The sequence below is a fragment of the Aspergillus piperis genome, assembly GCF_003184755.1.
Source record: "Aspergillus piperis CBS 112811 unplaced genomic scaffold BO85scaffold_1, whole genome shotgun sequence".
NCBI classification, from domain to species: domain Eukaryota; kingdom Fungi; phylum Ascomycota; class Eurotiomycetes; order Eurotiales; family Aspergillaceae; genus Aspergillus; species Aspergillus piperis.
The window spans coordinates 3,255,872-3,270,693 of record NW_020291591.1 but is presented as its reverse complement, the minus strand read 5'-3'; the positions used below and the strand labels follow the sequence as shown (position 1 = coordinate 3,270,693).

The following is a 14,822-nucleotide window of genomic DNA, read 5'->3' as shown; positions in this document are numbered from 1 at the left end:
TAGACTTGGATAATCTTCTCAATAACTTCTGCTACTTCTCTCAAAACCCTTGACCCGGTTTATGTGGCCCAAATGCAGAAGCCTACAGCATTGAATATTATCATGGACACCCTCGAAGGAGCTAAGTTGCAGGCAATAAAGGTCTCGGAATGGAACGTCTCAAGCTTGATAATTGCAGGGTCAGTTTCGGGACCATAAGTCGAGATGGCCTGCAATCTTAGCAAATTCTCTCCGAAGTACTGCATCAACTTCTCTCCAAGATTCTCCAAAATACTGCTTCTAAATCCAATTCCTTTAGTTTCTACCGACCGGTGTGGTATTCTTCTCCGAAAGAGGTGTCGTTCCTGATCGCGACAAGGACCCTTCGTTCTTGATCTTATCTTTCTCCGACGCAAGCTGTTTGTACTAGACATATGTCAGCGCAATCTGCATACTTTCGAACAGGGCAATGGCCGTGAAACCAAGGCAATTATTTGCAAAGGTATTTTCCTTACCTCTTCGTTTGTATCATCAAGGTGCAGAAGCCGGAGGAACATATGCTGCTCTTCGAGTGTGCTGAAAGTGATCTTAGACGTTATGTCATCGGAGAAGTCACTAAGCCGGTAGACGATGAGAGCATATTTAGCTGCTTCCTGGTGTTTATCGGGCTGTCCTTGTGTGACGTCAATACTAAATGGGTCATGTGTCGCATACAGGTGTCTCCCATGTCTTACTTTGGTACAATTTGTGCAGGTCAACGTAGCGGTCTATCGCAATAGACTTCACTCTCGGAGAGCTGTGCAGAAACCAGGTGATCTCCTCGTAGGCCTCGCGGTACAGTTTCTCTTCCATTCTGATGTGAATAGAGTGATCTCGGAAAGGCTCTGTCACGAGTAGGGTAGCAAACGCTCGTGCAACTGGTTGAAGAGATCCGATAGGCGCCAATAGCTGACCTGGACGTATCTAAATCCCGTTTGATAGTCACTTGTGAGATTTCTGGGTAAGACAAAATAAGCAGCGCCGACCAGGGTTCAGCGGAGTTTAAAGATAAATAGCATAGTCGTAGTGACAGCTGGTATGCAGGGGTGACGGAACAGCTTCCCGGATGGAATGGTAGAGATGATGAAATGACAGAGAGTGGTGAAGAGAAGAAGGTAGAAGACTCAGAAGAGGAAGACGGTGAGGGGATTGGAGAAAAACACGGGCATTGATAAACACAGTGAATGGTAGTTTTTGCAAGATCATGCCTGCTGTTTAGAGTCAGTATATACTGAATACCACGAAATTGTTGTGGGAAATGCTAATGGTAAGGCGGTCTCTCTAATCGAAGCCCTATGGTCATCAATCGGTAAGTATAGGGTTGAGTTCCTTGCCACCATTGTTTGGACCACCATATACCCGTTGTAAACGACATACTGTAGCAAAGCAATCACTGAGGCTCATTTGGATCTAAGCAGTGCGTATATGTGAACGAATTGGTGATACATCTTCCATTGCCAGACATGTGTTTTCCAAACATTTACAAGTCACCAAGCAAGATAAGCATCTGACAATGTACTTCTCACCTCTTCCATACGCTGCCTCAATCCTTCCAAGTCACAGACTTAGTCACAAGGTACTCATTCAATCCCTCCTCTGCATTGAACCGCCCCCAACCGGACTCCTTGATTCCACCGTATGGAAGGACCGGTTCATCATGCATATTCATACCATTTATATGCACAGCGCTGGATCAGTCAGTATCTCTGCTTAGCCATTCTCATCTACTCAGGTAGGTAACATACCCAAACTCCAGCTGCTTAGCGATTGCAAGACCTTTACGAAGGTCTTTCGTGAATACGGAAGCAGAGCTGCCGTAACCAACACTATTGGCGATTCTGACAGCTTCATCGTCGCTCCTGACAAGCATGCAAGCCGTCAATGTAGTATAATCTCCCTCGAGCCACATTCGCATGTTTGGCTTAACATTAGCGAGCACGAACGGGCCAATACTCAGAACACCGTCGCAACTTGGTTCTGTCTCAAGCTTTCCATGGAGTAACTCGGCTCCACATTCCACAGCGCTCGTAATCAAGCTCTCCACGTGAGTCTTCATAAATGCTTTGACGAATATGGGCGGAAGCACTTGGGCATCCGTCATGCTCAGAGTATATTTCAGGGCATCCATGAATTCTTCAGCAATCGAGGCATCAACAAGGATACGACCAGTTGACATGTAGATTCGATAGGACTATTCTTAATCATGTATTCTCACTGATGAGAGTGAATGACGAATCATACGTTCAACATAACTCCAGCCAGCACGCCCTCCACAGCAACCGGGACATCAGCATCCGCACAAACAATGGCATAGTTCTGCCCCATAGTGTCGATCAACGATGGCTTGAGGTTCATGCCACAAATAGCAGCAATCTGTTTCCCCAAATATATACTCCCCGTGTAATTGACCTTCCGTATCGCCGGATGCTCAATCATGGCATTCATAATTGGAGGCATATCTTCTCGGCAGATAGATATGACATTCAAGCATCCATCCGGAAGGCCTGCTTCCCAAAAAGCTCGGCCAATGGACCGATAACATCGCGGAGTCTGCATTGAAGACAAAAGGACAGCGGTATTTCCAGCTGCGAGAGCGCAGGCTGCCGCACGAATCCCGGATATATAAGGGGCAGTACTACAGATATACGTTATTAGCAAGACTGGCGACTGGTGTAATACGATCAGCTTTCCCTACCTGGGCACCATCCCTAATATGACACCCATGGGCTCCTTGAAGACAATTGCACTCTGACCTTCTCCTTCAACCACCGGCACACTCCCACAGATTGAAGGTATGCGACCTGCAATATCCCTCAGCATACTGCTCGCAAGAGGAATGACGAACCCCTTGATGGCCTCAACATCAGCACCCGTCTCAATATGCATATAGTTTGCAAATTCGCTTCGACGTCTCTCGAGAACATTGGCTGTCTCAAGCAGGATATAACGTCTGACGGCAGGCTTGGTACGAGCCCACGCTGGAAATGCTGCCTTCGCTGTCTCAATAGCCGTCGCCGCATCGGCAAACGTAGCACATGCTGCTTCCCAGCAAGTCTCGCCGGTCACAGGACTCTCAATCTTGAACGAGTGCGAGCCGCCATAGTCTCGGCCGTTGATGAACAAGGGAACCTTGGCGACAGAGGCTGCGATAGCCGTGAAAGGATCCATGATCAGTCACACAGGATGTAAGGATGGGAAACGATTTGCTAGTTTGCTTAGTGGTGAGCAGGTGGAAGAGGGACGTGGGCTGGTGACACAGGGATTTGATGGAAGAAAGCCACTGACGGGGATTGCCAGCCCGTCCCTCCCGCTCATAGGCAGTCACTAGGGGTTACATTGCACAACCCCATCGGAAGAAAGAGTATCAGATCCCAGAACGCAATAAAAGCCTAATAGGACCCAAAGCTGACTTTATTCCCCGCAGCTCCTCACTCATGTTGCCTTTCGCTCCTCCTTGAGGCTCATTGCGCGTCATCTGTGAATCAGGATGGGCCCCAGCGCCAAGGGGAAGGAGATGATTATGATTGTCTCCGTCCTGGTCGGCCTTGCGTGCCTCAGTATGGCTTTACGATTTGTTGCCAGAGTCAAGCGGCGCACTGGTTTCGGAGTAGATGATTGTCTCTGCTTCGTGGCTGTCATATTGATGTTGGGGATGTTGCTTGAGCTGATTCTGTGTAAGCTTCCGGATGCTCTCAATAGCATCTGTCTGACGGGATGAATCGTATCAGGGTGCTTTATTGGTGGGAATGGCTACCATTTATCTGATCTCGATACTAGGACCATTACACTGTTCTATAAAGTGGGTGTTTCATTTAGAATACACTACCCTCAGCAGCCTTGTTCTTCAAGCCCTCACTGAGGTTCAACTAGATATTCCTGTCTAGCCAATTCACCTATTTCGTCTTGACCCCGGTGATCAAGATCTCCTTCATCTGCTTCTACCGCCGCCTCTTCACTACTAAACGCTTCCTTCGCTTCACCTTCTGCCTGAATATCCTCATTACCGCATGGTCTTCCGGTATCTTCATGGCCTGTGCATTGCAATGCCGCCCGCTTCGCGCCTACTGGGATATAAATGTCAAGGGACACTGCTTCAGCGCGACCACTTTCATCATTGTTAATCAGGCTTTCAACGTGGTCATGGACTTTGTCATCCTCGCAGTCCCGATACCTATGATTTGGAGACTGCATCGCTCATGGCAGGATAAGCTGGCGTTGAACGCCGTCTTTGCGCTAGGTGCATTGTGAGTTGCTTTCAGACCGTCAATTAGAAAACCAGTTTCTAATATTTTTTCCCCTTGATAGTGTATGTTTCGCAAGTATATATCGAATAATAGTTCTATTCTACATCGACCTGAAGGACGTGACATGTGAGACTCTTCATGACAAACCAACACATCGAGAAGCAGGTTGACTATGATTAGATACTATCTACGACGCCACTCTATGGACCCATATTGAGCCATCTGTCGGGCTAGTCGTTTCCTGCCTCCCAATCATCCGCGGAATGTTTCCACGATGTACATCGGCGGGTCACAAACAGCGGACGACTTCAAGTTTAGGGCATTCTTCGACCGGCACAACTTGGTCTGGTGGTATTGAGCACGAGCTTTTTGACGGTCGAAAAGGGCTACGAGGCGGGTGTACAATTGGGGGGAGGACCTGTCATCGGTCTGAGAATGCGATTGAACTCGAGAATATAAGGGTGACGACGGATATAGAGGTGCAGATTGGGTGATAACCTTTCTCAAGAAGAAAAAAGTGGGGATTCATTTCGACCACGGTCTATATTAAATGAGCCTTTGGCATAAGCTCCCCCACTCGTTGTATTTCGTGGGTTGAGATCTCCCAACGCCAAAGAAGGGCAGAAAAAGATGGAACGGCGAAGCTGCTCTTGTGTGAAATTCTTTCTCATCCTCTATCTTTGCTGCCTATGGATGCTTGCCATAGATGAAAACTATCGACATGATAATGCTGCATATGTATGGTATCCCTCTACGTCTGAGGGGAGTGGGGGATGCATTGAGGCGTCGTGGTTTTCTAGGGTCGAGCATACCATTTCTCCTGCTACCTCTGCTGTAAGAAAGGCATTGCAGTGCTGACAGCAGTTTGCTTCCTATACTAGTCATCAGGGTTACTCAAAGCTGATGCGAGGCTGAGGACGGGGTTTCAAATAGAACTGTCCAACATCAACAAAGGCCGCATGATCATATTCCGCTATATTACATTCGATTCCGGTTTCTATATACTTTTGATCAGCTGTTATCGCCAAACTAAGAGCAAAAGCATTTTTTAGGGATGCAGTGAGCTGCATATAACTTTGAATCTGGCTTTCGAAGACTGCCATCGGCTCAAAGACCAGTACTATGTTGCGAGGAATTCCCAGAGCTGATATGTTCCCCATGGTTGGAGTCAGTTGGAGATAAACGCTTCAAGCCAAAGGGAAAATATATATTTATCTCGGATACTAGAGATAGTATTCATGCTGTGAACAGTTTTGCTATATGGCATGGTAACATGTACCGGGATTGGAAAAAATGTACAATCATAATGTTAAAGTTTCCAAAACTAAACTCCTATCTCCGCATTCTACATTTTAGTCATTGATATCCTCCCAGTATACTCTATATCATTACTTAAAGTGACTCAACATGCCAAGAATCTAGCTAACACACGAAACGGGGTCTTCTAGGCCTTGGAGAACCCCTTAGCGTCCATATATACGGTCCTCGGACAGCCAATCCGGTCAGAATGTCTGTATAGCTCCATCACCAGCACTGAGTCAAGGTGCGTGAGTCACCGAGTTGTCTTTCCCCAGACTCCATCTGGGGCATCCAAACCTGCAACAGGAAAGAAAAGCCCAGCTGCGACTTCCCCGTAGCGAGCGGCGACAGACTAACCCCGAAGCGGAAAGGTCCGCGCCTCAGGTGATCTCCACGTCCACGGAACGCGCAGCCATTGACCAATCAGATGCCCGGCAATCCGACATCGGCCGGGGAGTGGCAGTCCAACTCCGGATCACGTGCCCCAGAGCAGGCCGATCTCGTCCCCAGCAACCAGTTTATAAAGTTGCAACCGGCTGCTTTCCTCCTCCCTCCTCCCTTTTCCTCTTTCCCATCCAATTTCTTCACTTCCTTTCTTTCCATTTCACCCTCTCCCCTCTTCTTCTCACACCCTCTTCACACAATGGCCTCCCGTGGACTTCCCCGTGCCCTCCGCCTGGCCCGCGTCTCGGCCCCCCGGTCCGTCGTGACTGCTGCTCTCCCCCGTCCCTCCCTGGCCAAGGCTGCCTCCGCCGCTCTCCCCCGTGTGACCGCCACCCCCGTCGTCCCCTCCCGCGGTGTTAAGACCATCACTTTCGCCGATGATAAGGAGACCGTCTACGAGCGTGAGGACTGGCCCCGTGAGAAGCTCCAGGAGTACTTCAAGAACGACACCCTCGCCCTGATCGGCTACGGCTCCCAGGGTCACGGTCAGGGTCTCAACCTCCGTGACCAGGGTCTGAACGTCATTGTCGGTGTCCGTAAGGATGGTGCTTCCTGGAAGGAGGCCATCCAGGACGGCTGGGTTCCCGGCAAGAACCTGTTCGATGTCACCGAGGCTGTCCAGAAGGGTACCATCATCATGAACCTGCTCTCCGACGCCGCTCAGTCCGAGACCTGGCCCACCCTGAAGCCCCTCATCACCAAGGGCAAGACTCTCTACTTCTCCCACGGTTTCTCCCCCGTCTTCAAGGACCTCACCAAGGTCGATGTTCCCTCCGACGTCGACGTCATCCTCGTCGCCCCCAAGGGTTCCGGCCGTACCGTCCGTACCCTTTTCCGTGAGGGCCGTGGTATCAACTCCTCCGTCGCCGTCTTCCAGGACGTCACCGGCCAGGCCAAGGAGCGCGCCATTGCCATGGGTGTCGCCGTCGGTTCCGGCTACCTCTACGAGACCACCTTCGAGAAGGAGGTTTACTCCGACCTGTACGGTGAGCGTGGTTGCCTCATGGGTGGTATCCACGGTATGTTCCTCGCTCAGTACGAGGTCCTCCGTGAGCGTGGCCACTCCCCCTCCGAGGCCTTCAACGAGACCGTCGAGGAGGCTACCCAGTCCCTCTACCCTCTCATCGGTGCCAACGGCATGGACTGGATGTACGCCGCTTGCTCCACCACTGCCCGTCGTGGTGCCCTCGACTGGTCCAACCGCTTCAAGGACAACCTGAAGCCCCTCTTCAACGAGCTCTACGACAGCGTCCGTGATGGCTCCGAGACCAAGCGCTCGCTCGAGTACAACTCCCAGAAGGACTACCGCGAGAAGTACGAGAAGGAGATGCAGGACATCCGTGATCTCGAAATCTGGCGCGCCGGCAAGGCCGTTCGGTACGTTACTACATACCCTCCCCCCATAATACTTATATCAATCGAGCATTTGCTAACAACTTTAATTCTTATAGCTCCCTCCGCCCCGAGAACCAGAAGTAAATCTATTCATAATATGTTATTAGCATATCCCCGGTGGGAAAAGTTACGATGTACCATGATCTAGGGAATTGTTTTTCAGTCGAGTTTCTTATTTTAACTGGGTTGTATATCGGGCCGGAATAAAATTTTTCTTATTCTTTCTTCTTATTCTTTTCCTCAATTGAATATCAATTGTAGTTGTGTGGAGTGGCAGTTGTAGGGAAAGAGGTGGTAATGAGTCATCGACTAGTAAAATTGCAACGGACGGCAGATCATCCGGGCCAGATTTCCCCGCGATCCGATCTGCATTGATGCTGACTTTCTTCTACTTTATTATTCTCATGATTTCCGTTCTTGCTGAGTGCCACTACAGTTAATTGGTGTCTAGAAAGAAAAGGAATAATGAATACAATCTATACACAATGCAACCGAACACCGAAACTATTTATTTCAACGCTTTCATGTCTTCGCTTGGATATTACACAACGGTATATGGATCTAATCCCAGCATCATAAATCCAATTATGCAACCAGCCACTCACTCCACAATCGAAGTTCACTAGTCACGCGCTTTCCTTCTTAGTGCGGATGGCAGGGGCCGGAGCCGGGACGGGGTTGGGGTTGCCCTTCCACTCCAGCTTGCGGGGCTTCATGTACGCCGCCAGCACCTCGTCGGTGACTTCCTTTCTCTTCTCCTGGAACGCAGCAACATACTGCTGCAGCACCTCGATGGTCATCTTCTTGAGCTCACCAGTCAGGAGCTCACCGCTCTTGTAGTTCTTGTAGATCTCTTCCAGCTTGGCGTCGTCCTCCTCGAAGTAGGTAAGGTAGACGTAGGAAACGTCGACGTCGGGGTTTCCACCCAGACGGCGGTGATCCTCGATGCTGACTTGGCCACCGCTGAAGGCGTACTTGTTGATCTTGGTCTGGATTGTGCGTGATCTATTAGTATGCAGAGAGCAGATTAGTGGGGGCTAGCACTCTTACCTTGATCTGCTTGGGAGTGTCGGTCATGAAGATGGCCGAGTTGGGGTCGGAGGAGGACATCTTGCCGCCTGCTCCTTGCAGGGCAGTGAGGAACTTGGAGTGGATCAAGGCGGGCTTGGGGGAGGGGAAACGCATGCGGTGGGCGTTGTCACGGAGCAGACGGAAGTAGGGATCCTGGTCGATACCCATAGGGATCAAGCACTGGATGTTGGCAATCTCCTGGGTACGCTCGGTGGAGGGCTCGTCCTTCCAGATCTCAGGGTAGGAGGTAGCGAAAGCGGCGACACACTGAAGGGAGGGGAAGAAGATGCGACCGATGTTGGTGCTGCGATTTATTAGTCTCCCGATGAAGTTTATATGGATTGGGTAGATTAACATACCTCTCGTTGAAGCCGAACGCACCACGGACTTGGTTGAAAGTGACCAGCTTTCCGAACTCCCAGGCGTTCATGAGGAAGTGGTTGCTGACATACTTCAGGTCGCTGTAAATGAAGGTCTTCTTGAGATCAAATCCCAGGGCAATAATGTCCTTAGCGTTCTCCATGGCGAAGTGCATGGCATCCTCGAACGTTATGCTATCCTTGAACAAAGCCTTCTCGTCGTCCGTAAGCATGAAGACCAAGGGAACGTCGAAAACATCCTGCAGCCACTTGGTGAACTGCAGGGGGATGGTGTGACCCAGGTGCAGACTGCCGGTACTGGGACCACGACCGGTGTAGAGGAAGAAAGGCTCGCCGCGCTCGTAGAGGGTCAGGATGCGGTCGAAGTCACGGTGACTGAAGAACAGGCCGCGTCGGAGCCAGCGATGCGGCTTGTGTCCGGTCACCTTCTCGAAGCGCTCAAGGAGCTTCTCGTCAATAATGGAGGTGTTCCATTTCCTGGAATGAGAGGTGGTTAGGGGGTTGTTGCGTGGACAGCAATCAATAAGTGCTTCAATGGCGGGGTAACACATACCGACAGATGGCCTCATAGTTGATGGCGACCACCTCTCCGTTCTCGTCGCGGGCACCCTCCACGGACCAAGGATTGATATCCTGTTCTTGCGCGGTGTGCGACTGCTCCTCGGCCATGATTGCAATCTGTTCAAGGACTGTGGAGGGGGTTTGGAAAGGAAGCGCAACGAGGGGAAGTGAGTCAGGGAGCGACGAGATGAATCTATTCAGTCTTTCTTTTGCCCCTCCTGCCCTTGCCCGATTCGGCCACAGTCACGTGGCGGGGAAGATGCGGCATGACAGTGCGCTAGTCCTAATCGGGCATTGTTGCTATCGGAGTCAAATGACTGTCCAGCATATGCCGCGCAATAGAGATAATATTTCTGCAAATGAGATTCACTTCAAATTGACCTCAGCCTTAGCTGATGTTCTGCAATCTCAGCTCCTTGCATTTTCCCAGTTTCGACTGTGTTGTCGCAATGCGGGGGTCCGATGGCGGAGATATATTCCCAGCGCCGACTCGGATGCCGCTTATCACCCGGCCTTTTCCCCTCTGCCCTTTTCTCCGCAACTCTATCATACTACTATACCACTGAGTCATCGAAATCAGTACTCTACCATTGGAAGTCAGTCTATAGACAATCAAGTCTTTCAGAATGGCTGATCCTACCGTGCTCGTGCAACCTTTGACCCCTTCAGCTATTCATGATGCCTACTCCCTCATCCAACCCTATGTGCACCGCACGCCTCTCCTCACTTGCCAAACCCTTAACACCATTGCCTCGGCGCCGCAATCTCCGGAGGCATTGACCGGCACCTCCTTTGAGGGCCAAGCTCCTGCCAATCCCAAGTTCCGCTTCTTTTTCAAATGCGAAAACTACCAACGGATAGGTGCCTTCAAGGCCCGAGGAGCCTTCCATGCTCTGTTACGACTCATCACCGAACGGGGGAGGGAGGATGTACAGAAACGGGGTGTTATCACCCACAGCTCTGGTAGGCCTCAACACTCCTTGAATGAAGCGACACATTATTAATCGATTCGTGTAGGAAATCACGCTCAAGCTCTCGCTCTCGCTGCCGCCACTCTTGGTGTTCCCGCCTACATTATCATGCCTAGTATTAGCACACCCTCCAAGATCGCTGGGACGCGCTCCCACGGTGCAGAGGTCATTTTCAGTGGCTCAACGAGCGTCGAGCGCGAAGCTGTCGTCGCTGATGTGCAGGCCAAGACCGGTGCCATTCTGATCCCGCCCTATGACGACTTCAATATCATCTGTGGCCAGGGTACTACGGCTCTCGAGCTTGAGGAGCAGTACAGGGAACTGCTGGACGAGAAGCCCCACCTGAGCATCCGCCAGGGTTCCAAGGCCCTCGATGCTGTCTTCACACCCATCGGCGGAGGCGGTCTCAATTCCGGTGTTGCAACCTTCTTCTCGGACAAGACAACCAAAGTATTTGGTGCGGAACCCAGTTTCGAGGGCGCAGACGACTGCCGGCGCGGACTGGAAGCCGGGGAGCGGGTTCCGGCAGTGTCAACACTGACCATCGCGGACGGCTTGCGGACACCGGTTGGCTTGTTGAACTGGGAGGTGATCTCGAACCGGAACAAGGTCGCTGGCGTATATGCTGTGACGGAGGAGCAGATCAAGGCGGCAATGCGTCTGGTCCTAGAACGCATGAAGGTAGTGGTGGAGCCCAGCGCTGTGGTGGGTTTGGCCGTTTGCCTGTATAACGAGGAGTTCCGACGACTGGTCGAGAAGGAGGCTCCTGAGGGTTGGGATGTGGGCATCGTGTTCAGCGGTGGAAACACCACAGTTGAGGCCATCGGAAAGCTGTTTAGTTGAGAAAGCATGATGAATCGGTCTGGGGCCACTGCCTGAAACACATCTGTACAGTGTACATAGCTAGATGAGAAATGTATCAACCGATGTCGACCCCATCTCTTCCTATGCGAAAGGCGAATTTGCCGCCATTATTTTGTTTTAAGCCCTCGAGGACCCTACGAGGCCATTCATCACGTCTCCATTCATTTACCCATGCGGAAAACCTTCCGCGATTGACAACTTCCTGTCGACGAGGGGCACCGCGCTGCGCATTTTGCGCAGTCATGGTTGGCGGAAAGGGACGAACCGAATCACGTTGGACAACAACTCGTAGAGTTGGGAACCGACCCCAAGGAGCTGGCAGATCAGACCCAAAAGAAGGCGCCTTTGGCACAGAGGGGCGTGGGTTATACAAGTCGTAAGGTCCTGACGGCGTATACGCTGAGTTACCACCATGAGCACCGTGGAATCTTCCTTGAACAGTGGTGGTGTAAACCACCATACAACCTAAAAGTCGCTGTAATCTTTTCAGTTCCGCTACAAAAGCAGCATATAGATCTGAAATCTGGAACCGTCGTTTCCGCGAACGCTCATGCTCCGAGTCAGTATCGACCCGCCCGATATCTTCCACTCGGGCGATTTCGTCTTGTAATCTATCCTGCCAGAAGAACGCATTGGCACTATCCAGGTAGATAGTATGCACGGGTCTGGTGGAGGACAAATGGCGAGATAAGTCAGGAATGTAGGCATCCAGGTTTTGAAGTGTAGCAAGGAGAGCAGCCGATGATTGTGGACGGAAGACGTGGACATGTTGCAGACTGGCGACAAGCATAGTTTCAATATCCTCGTTGTCAGATTCAGATGACATTTCAAATAATTCCTGAGCTAGTGCGTCAATTCTGGCCTTAACAATCCCTCTGACCACTGATATCAGCCTCTCAGCATCAAATCGACCGTCCGTGTCAATGAATATCACTGCCGATCCATGCCCACCGAGCGGGACGCCTTTGAACACGGATGGTAAGATAGCGACTGCAGCGAGGTAGTACAGGAGATGCGACTTTCCAGCTGCAGACAGCTTGCTAGAGATCTCCAGGACTGGTTCTGTGCGGTTGATGTTCAACATCGGCAAACTATGCATGCGTACATGCTCATCGCTGATAAGTTCGCTTTGAGCTGGGAGCTCGGCCTCAGTGCCATAAAAGTCTGCTCCCTGGGCATCCCCAGAATGACCATGTTGCAGCCCCCCTCCCAGATGTATGTTCTGTGCAGCAGGGGCGGGCGTTGTGAAAACACCCAGAAGATCATCAAGCACCTGAACACCCAGTCGGGGGCTCAAGGCATCACTATCACCAATTCCATGTGATAGGTTTCTTAGGTCATGCAGAAGCTTCTCATGTCAGCATCCATTCACACAAGTTTCCAGCGAAAGTATCTACAAAGAACGATAAGGATATGATGCAGAATCACGCAGTAAACCGAAACGTCGATGCATACATACCTCGTCAAGTCTCTCCTCATAGACCTCCCCAAGAAGCTCTCCCCCAAAGTTAGCAGCCATTTGACACAATTGCAATACCCACAAATGTGACAAAGCTCGACATTGTCCAGTGAAATAGAGTGTAAGTAATGGTTGACTCCGACCCTCTTTAGGAGTTGCTAGAATCACAAAACCACCGCGGGCTGACCCGTTGAGACGATAACCTGGTAAGGATGGATCGCGGCGCCGGCGAACGCGAACGCTTCCGCTCCATCCACTTTTCTTCCTTTCCCCAAGTACCACCAGTCTTGCTCGTTATTATTCCCAGCCGCAGAGGAATTGTTCAGGCCACCATACTGAGAGGACATTACTCAGAACCATAATTAGACAACTTTATCACCATGGCTCCTCTTGTCCCCGTTTTCTCCGCCGAGAGCCTTCCAGACCACGTCAACATCGTCACCAAGAACTTCCAAGAGAAGCGTCGCAAAGGCGGCCCTGTCGAGCTGGAGAAATGCAAACTGCTGGAGATGGTCCAATACTCTTGCAATCCGCCCCAAGAAGGGATTCCTAAGCCGGGTGTGGTGAATTGTAAGCCGATTGTGAGGCTGTTTCGCCGGTGAGTTACCCTTTCGCTATCGGCTCGAGGGAAAGGTTCAATGCTGACAGTTACTTCATGCTAGATGCGCTGGCGGATTAACGGTGGAAACGACTGCTTGGGAGCCGATCCGGATAGCGAAAGAAGAAGCGGAGCGCAAACGTGCTGCGGAGAGCAGCTCAACGGCCTGATGGAAGTCCCCTTTCGATTACATGCATGGCAAGGAGTTGGGTTGGCGTTCAGTCTACTGAAACCACAATGGCAGTTAATGCTATGTGATTAACCGATTGAGTTGCATTATTTGACATCCTGCTCCATGGGTATCTTCTCGGTTATGCTACGATGAAAAAGCTGAACGCCTGACGCCTCTGCCTATCCTACACCTCATGATGCATTCACCCAGCTATCCACCCTCGACATATCGGGCGTATCCTTTGCACTTGATAGCTTGTTTTCCTCCGTTCGTCGGCTCCCAGATGTAGGCGCTCGTCGCCACAGGTCTCTCTCGCAGTTTATGATGGGAGGCAGCTCTATGTTCAACGCCAGCTTCGAGCGGGAGGCTTTATCTGCACCAGCTCCCGAGTCGATCTCCATGGGGCCAGCAGAGTCCGGGCCCGTCCCGGGCTTCTGTATCTTCTTTGCGAGTGCTCTAACAGTCTTCTCAAACATTCCATCCATACTCTCCGCTCGTCGTCCCCATTGCTTCTTATCCCGGACCGATGAGCCAGAATTGTTGTCTTTAAACGCCGCACGAGCCAATTTGCGCAGCGCCTCCTCGCCATGCCGACCATCCTCCGTTGCTCGCTCTCGAATGACGCGCGGATCTTGCTCTCGTTCCGTGAAAACCGGTGTGTGACGATACGTGTGTTTACTGGGAAAGTCTGGGAAATGCTTCGGGATATGGGCGTTGTGAGCGCGATCGTCTTCGCCGCTGAGCTGTGGCCCTAAGGAGGGCAAAGTCTTGAACGAGTCCTCTTCCGGCGGAGGACTTGGTAGAAGGGTGGGGATAGGTTCGATGTTTGGCTGGCGTTTTACGTGCGGAAGGAGGTCGCTGACCGGCACGGACTGTCTTTTCAAGGCATATTCGAAATCTTGGGGGATGGGTTGTATGCGCCGGCTGGAAAGCATCGCTTGGCGCACATATGAGGCGAATCTCAGCAGATCTAGTGACCAAATCCATCAATATCATGAACGATTCCTTCTGAGACCTAGGTTTCCCAACGTACATTCCTCTGTTACCCTGCGAAAGGCGTCCAGCGCTGCAGGGTCGGCGATATCAAATCCGCATTCTTGTAGATATTGTCCAATAGATCGGTTGAGGACATGGTCGATGCAGGCCTCGTCGACAATAGCGGGTTCCGGCAACGCTGGGGCGACCGGACTTTGTAGGCGATGGTGATGGTGATAAGGGCGTTTCGTTCGTTTTACATCAGGGGCATCTGGACCTTCTGGTAGGGAGGAAGAGGATCGTTTGACAGTGGGTTCCGAGGAGACCATGGCGCCGGTGGTCTTGATGGATGGATGGGGAGAGATCCAGAA

At 51.3% G+C, this 14,822-nt stretch overlaps 7 protein-coding genes across 7 annotated transcripts; 3 read left to right on the top strand and 4 right to left on the bottom strand.

The window, feature by feature from the left end:
- Window positions 1-180: 180 nt before the first annotated feature.
- BO85DRAFT_455631 (uncharacterized protein) lies at window positions 181-831 on the bottom strand (the record flags this gene model as incomplete). The annotated part of the gene is made up of 4 exons (XM_025661399.1): window positions 181-263; window positions 306-405; window positions 495-652; window positions 714-831. The coding sequence occupies 4 exons, from the start codon at window positions 829-831 to the stop codon at window positions 181-183; spliced, it is 459 nt and encodes a 152-aa protein (XP_025521591.1).
- Window positions 832-1,400: 569 nt separating this feature from the next.
- BO85DRAFT_388158 (aldehyde dehydrogenase family protein) lies at window positions 1,401-3,242 on the bottom strand. The gene is made up of 4 exons (XM_025656702.1): window positions 2,714-3,242; window positions 2,260-2,653; window positions 1,764-2,209; window positions 1,401-1,706 (listed from the first exon to the last, which is right to left on the bottom strand). Exons 1-4 carry the CDS (start codon window positions 3,184-3,186, stop codon window positions 1,562-1,564), a joined length of 1,458 nt encoding a protein of 485 aa, XP_025521590.1. The 5' UTR covers window positions 3,187-3,242; the 3' UTR covers window positions 1,401-1,561.
- Window positions 3,243-3,390: 148 nt separating this feature from the next.
- On the top strand, window positions 3,391-4,756 carry BO85DRAFT_465445 (uncharacterized protein; the record flags this gene model as incomplete). The annotated part of the gene is made up of 5 exons (XM_025662054.1): window positions 3,391-3,692; window positions 3,747-3,817; window positions 3,889-4,262; window positions 4,324-4,388; window positions 4,443-4,756. The coding sequence occupies exons 1-5, from the start codon at window positions 3,506-3,508 to the stop codon at window positions 4,754-4,756; spliced, it is 1,011 nt and encodes a 336-aa protein (XP_025521589.1). The 5' UTR covers window positions 3,391-3,505.
- A 1,385-nt stretch (window positions 4,757-6,141) lies between these two features.
- Window positions 6,142-7,932, top strand: BO85DRAFT_516092 (Ketol-acid reductoisomerase). Its single transcript, XM_025664826.1, has 2 exons — window positions 6,142-7,382; window positions 7,457-7,932. The coding sequence occupies exons 1-2, from the start codon at window positions 6,205-6,207 to the stop codon at window positions 7,482-7,484; spliced, it is 1,206 nt and encodes a 401-aa protein (XP_025521588.1). The 5' UTR covers window positions 6,142-6,204; the 3' UTR covers window positions 7,485-7,932.
- On the bottom strand, window positions 7,830-9,996 carry BO85DRAFT_388148 (tryptophan--tRNA ligase WRS1). The gene is made up of 4 exons (XM_025656701.1): window positions 9,405-9,996; window positions 8,831-9,328; window positions 8,451-8,775; window positions 7,830-8,389 (listed from the first exon to the last, which is right to left on the bottom strand). The coding sequence occupies exons 1-4, from the start codon at window positions 9,518-9,520 to the stop codon at window positions 8,027-8,029; spliced, it is 1,302 nt and encodes a 433-aa protein (XP_025521587.1). The 5' UTR covers window positions 9,521-9,996; the 3' UTR covers window positions 7,830-8,026.
- On the top strand, window positions 9,934-11,369 carry BO85DRAFT_411791 (threonine/serine dehydratase). The gene is made up of 2 exons (XM_025657540.1): window positions 9,934-10,375; window positions 10,430-11,369. The coding sequence occupies exons 1-2, from the start codon at window positions 10,039-10,041 to the stop codon at window positions 11,224-11,226; spliced, it is 1,134 nt and encodes a 377-aa protein (XP_025521586.1). The 5' UTR covers window positions 9,934-10,038; the 3' UTR covers window positions 11,227-11,369.
- BO85DRAFT_455624 (uncharacterized protein) lies at window positions 11,303-14,780 on the bottom strand (the record flags this gene model as incomplete). Its single annotated transcript, XM_025661398.1, has 5 exons — window positions 11,303-12,595; window positions 13,078-13,320; window positions 13,387-13,470; window positions 13,683-14,446; window positions 14,510-14,780. The coding sequence occupies 5 exons, from the start codon at window positions 14,778-14,780 to the stop codon at window positions 11,303-11,305; spliced, it is 2,655 nt and encodes an 884-aa protein (XP_025521585.1).
- Window positions 14,781-14,822: the final 42 nt, after the last annotated feature.

Coding starts and splice junctions, on each gene's coding strand:
- BO85DRAFT_388158 (XM_025656702.1), bottom strand. CDS start 3,186: ATGGATCCTTTCACGGCTATCGCAGCCTCTGTCGCCAAGGTTCCCTTG. Junction 2,210..2,259: donor TGGCTGGAGTTATGTTGAAC/GTATGATTCGTC, acceptor GATTAAGAATAG/TCCTATCGAATCTACATGTC. Junction 1,707..1,763: donor GCTAAGCAGCTGGAGTTTGG/GTATGTTACCTA, acceptor TGACTGATCCAG/CGCTGTGCATATAAATGGTA.
- BO85DRAFT_516092 (XM_025664826.1), top strand. CDS start 6,205: ATGGCCTCCCGTGGACTTCCCCGTGCCCTCCGCCTGGCCCGCGTCTCG. Junction 7,383..7,456: donor CGCGCCGGCAAGGCCGTTCG/GTACGTTACTAC, acceptor TAATTCTTATAG/CTCCCTCCGCCCCGAGAACC.
- BO85DRAFT_388148 (XM_025656701.1), bottom strand. CDS start 9,520: ATGGCCGAGGAGCAGTCGCACACCGCGCAAGAACAGGATATCAATCCT. Junction 9,329..9,404: donor AACTATGAGGCCATCTGTCG/GTATGTGTTACC, acceptor CTCTCATTCCAG/GAAATGGAACACCTCCATTA. Junction 8,776..8,830: donor GCGTTCGGCTTCAACGAGAG/GTATGTTAATCT, acceptor AATAAATCGCAG/CACCAACATCGGTCGCATCT.
- BO85DRAFT_411791 (XM_025657540.1), top strand. CDS start 10,039: ATGGCTGATCCTACCGTGCTCGTGCAACCTTTGACCCCTTCAGCTATT. Junction 10,376..10,429: donor TGTTATCACCCACAGCTCTG/GTAGGCCTCAAC, acceptor CGATTCGTGTAG/GAAATCACGCTCAAGCTCTC.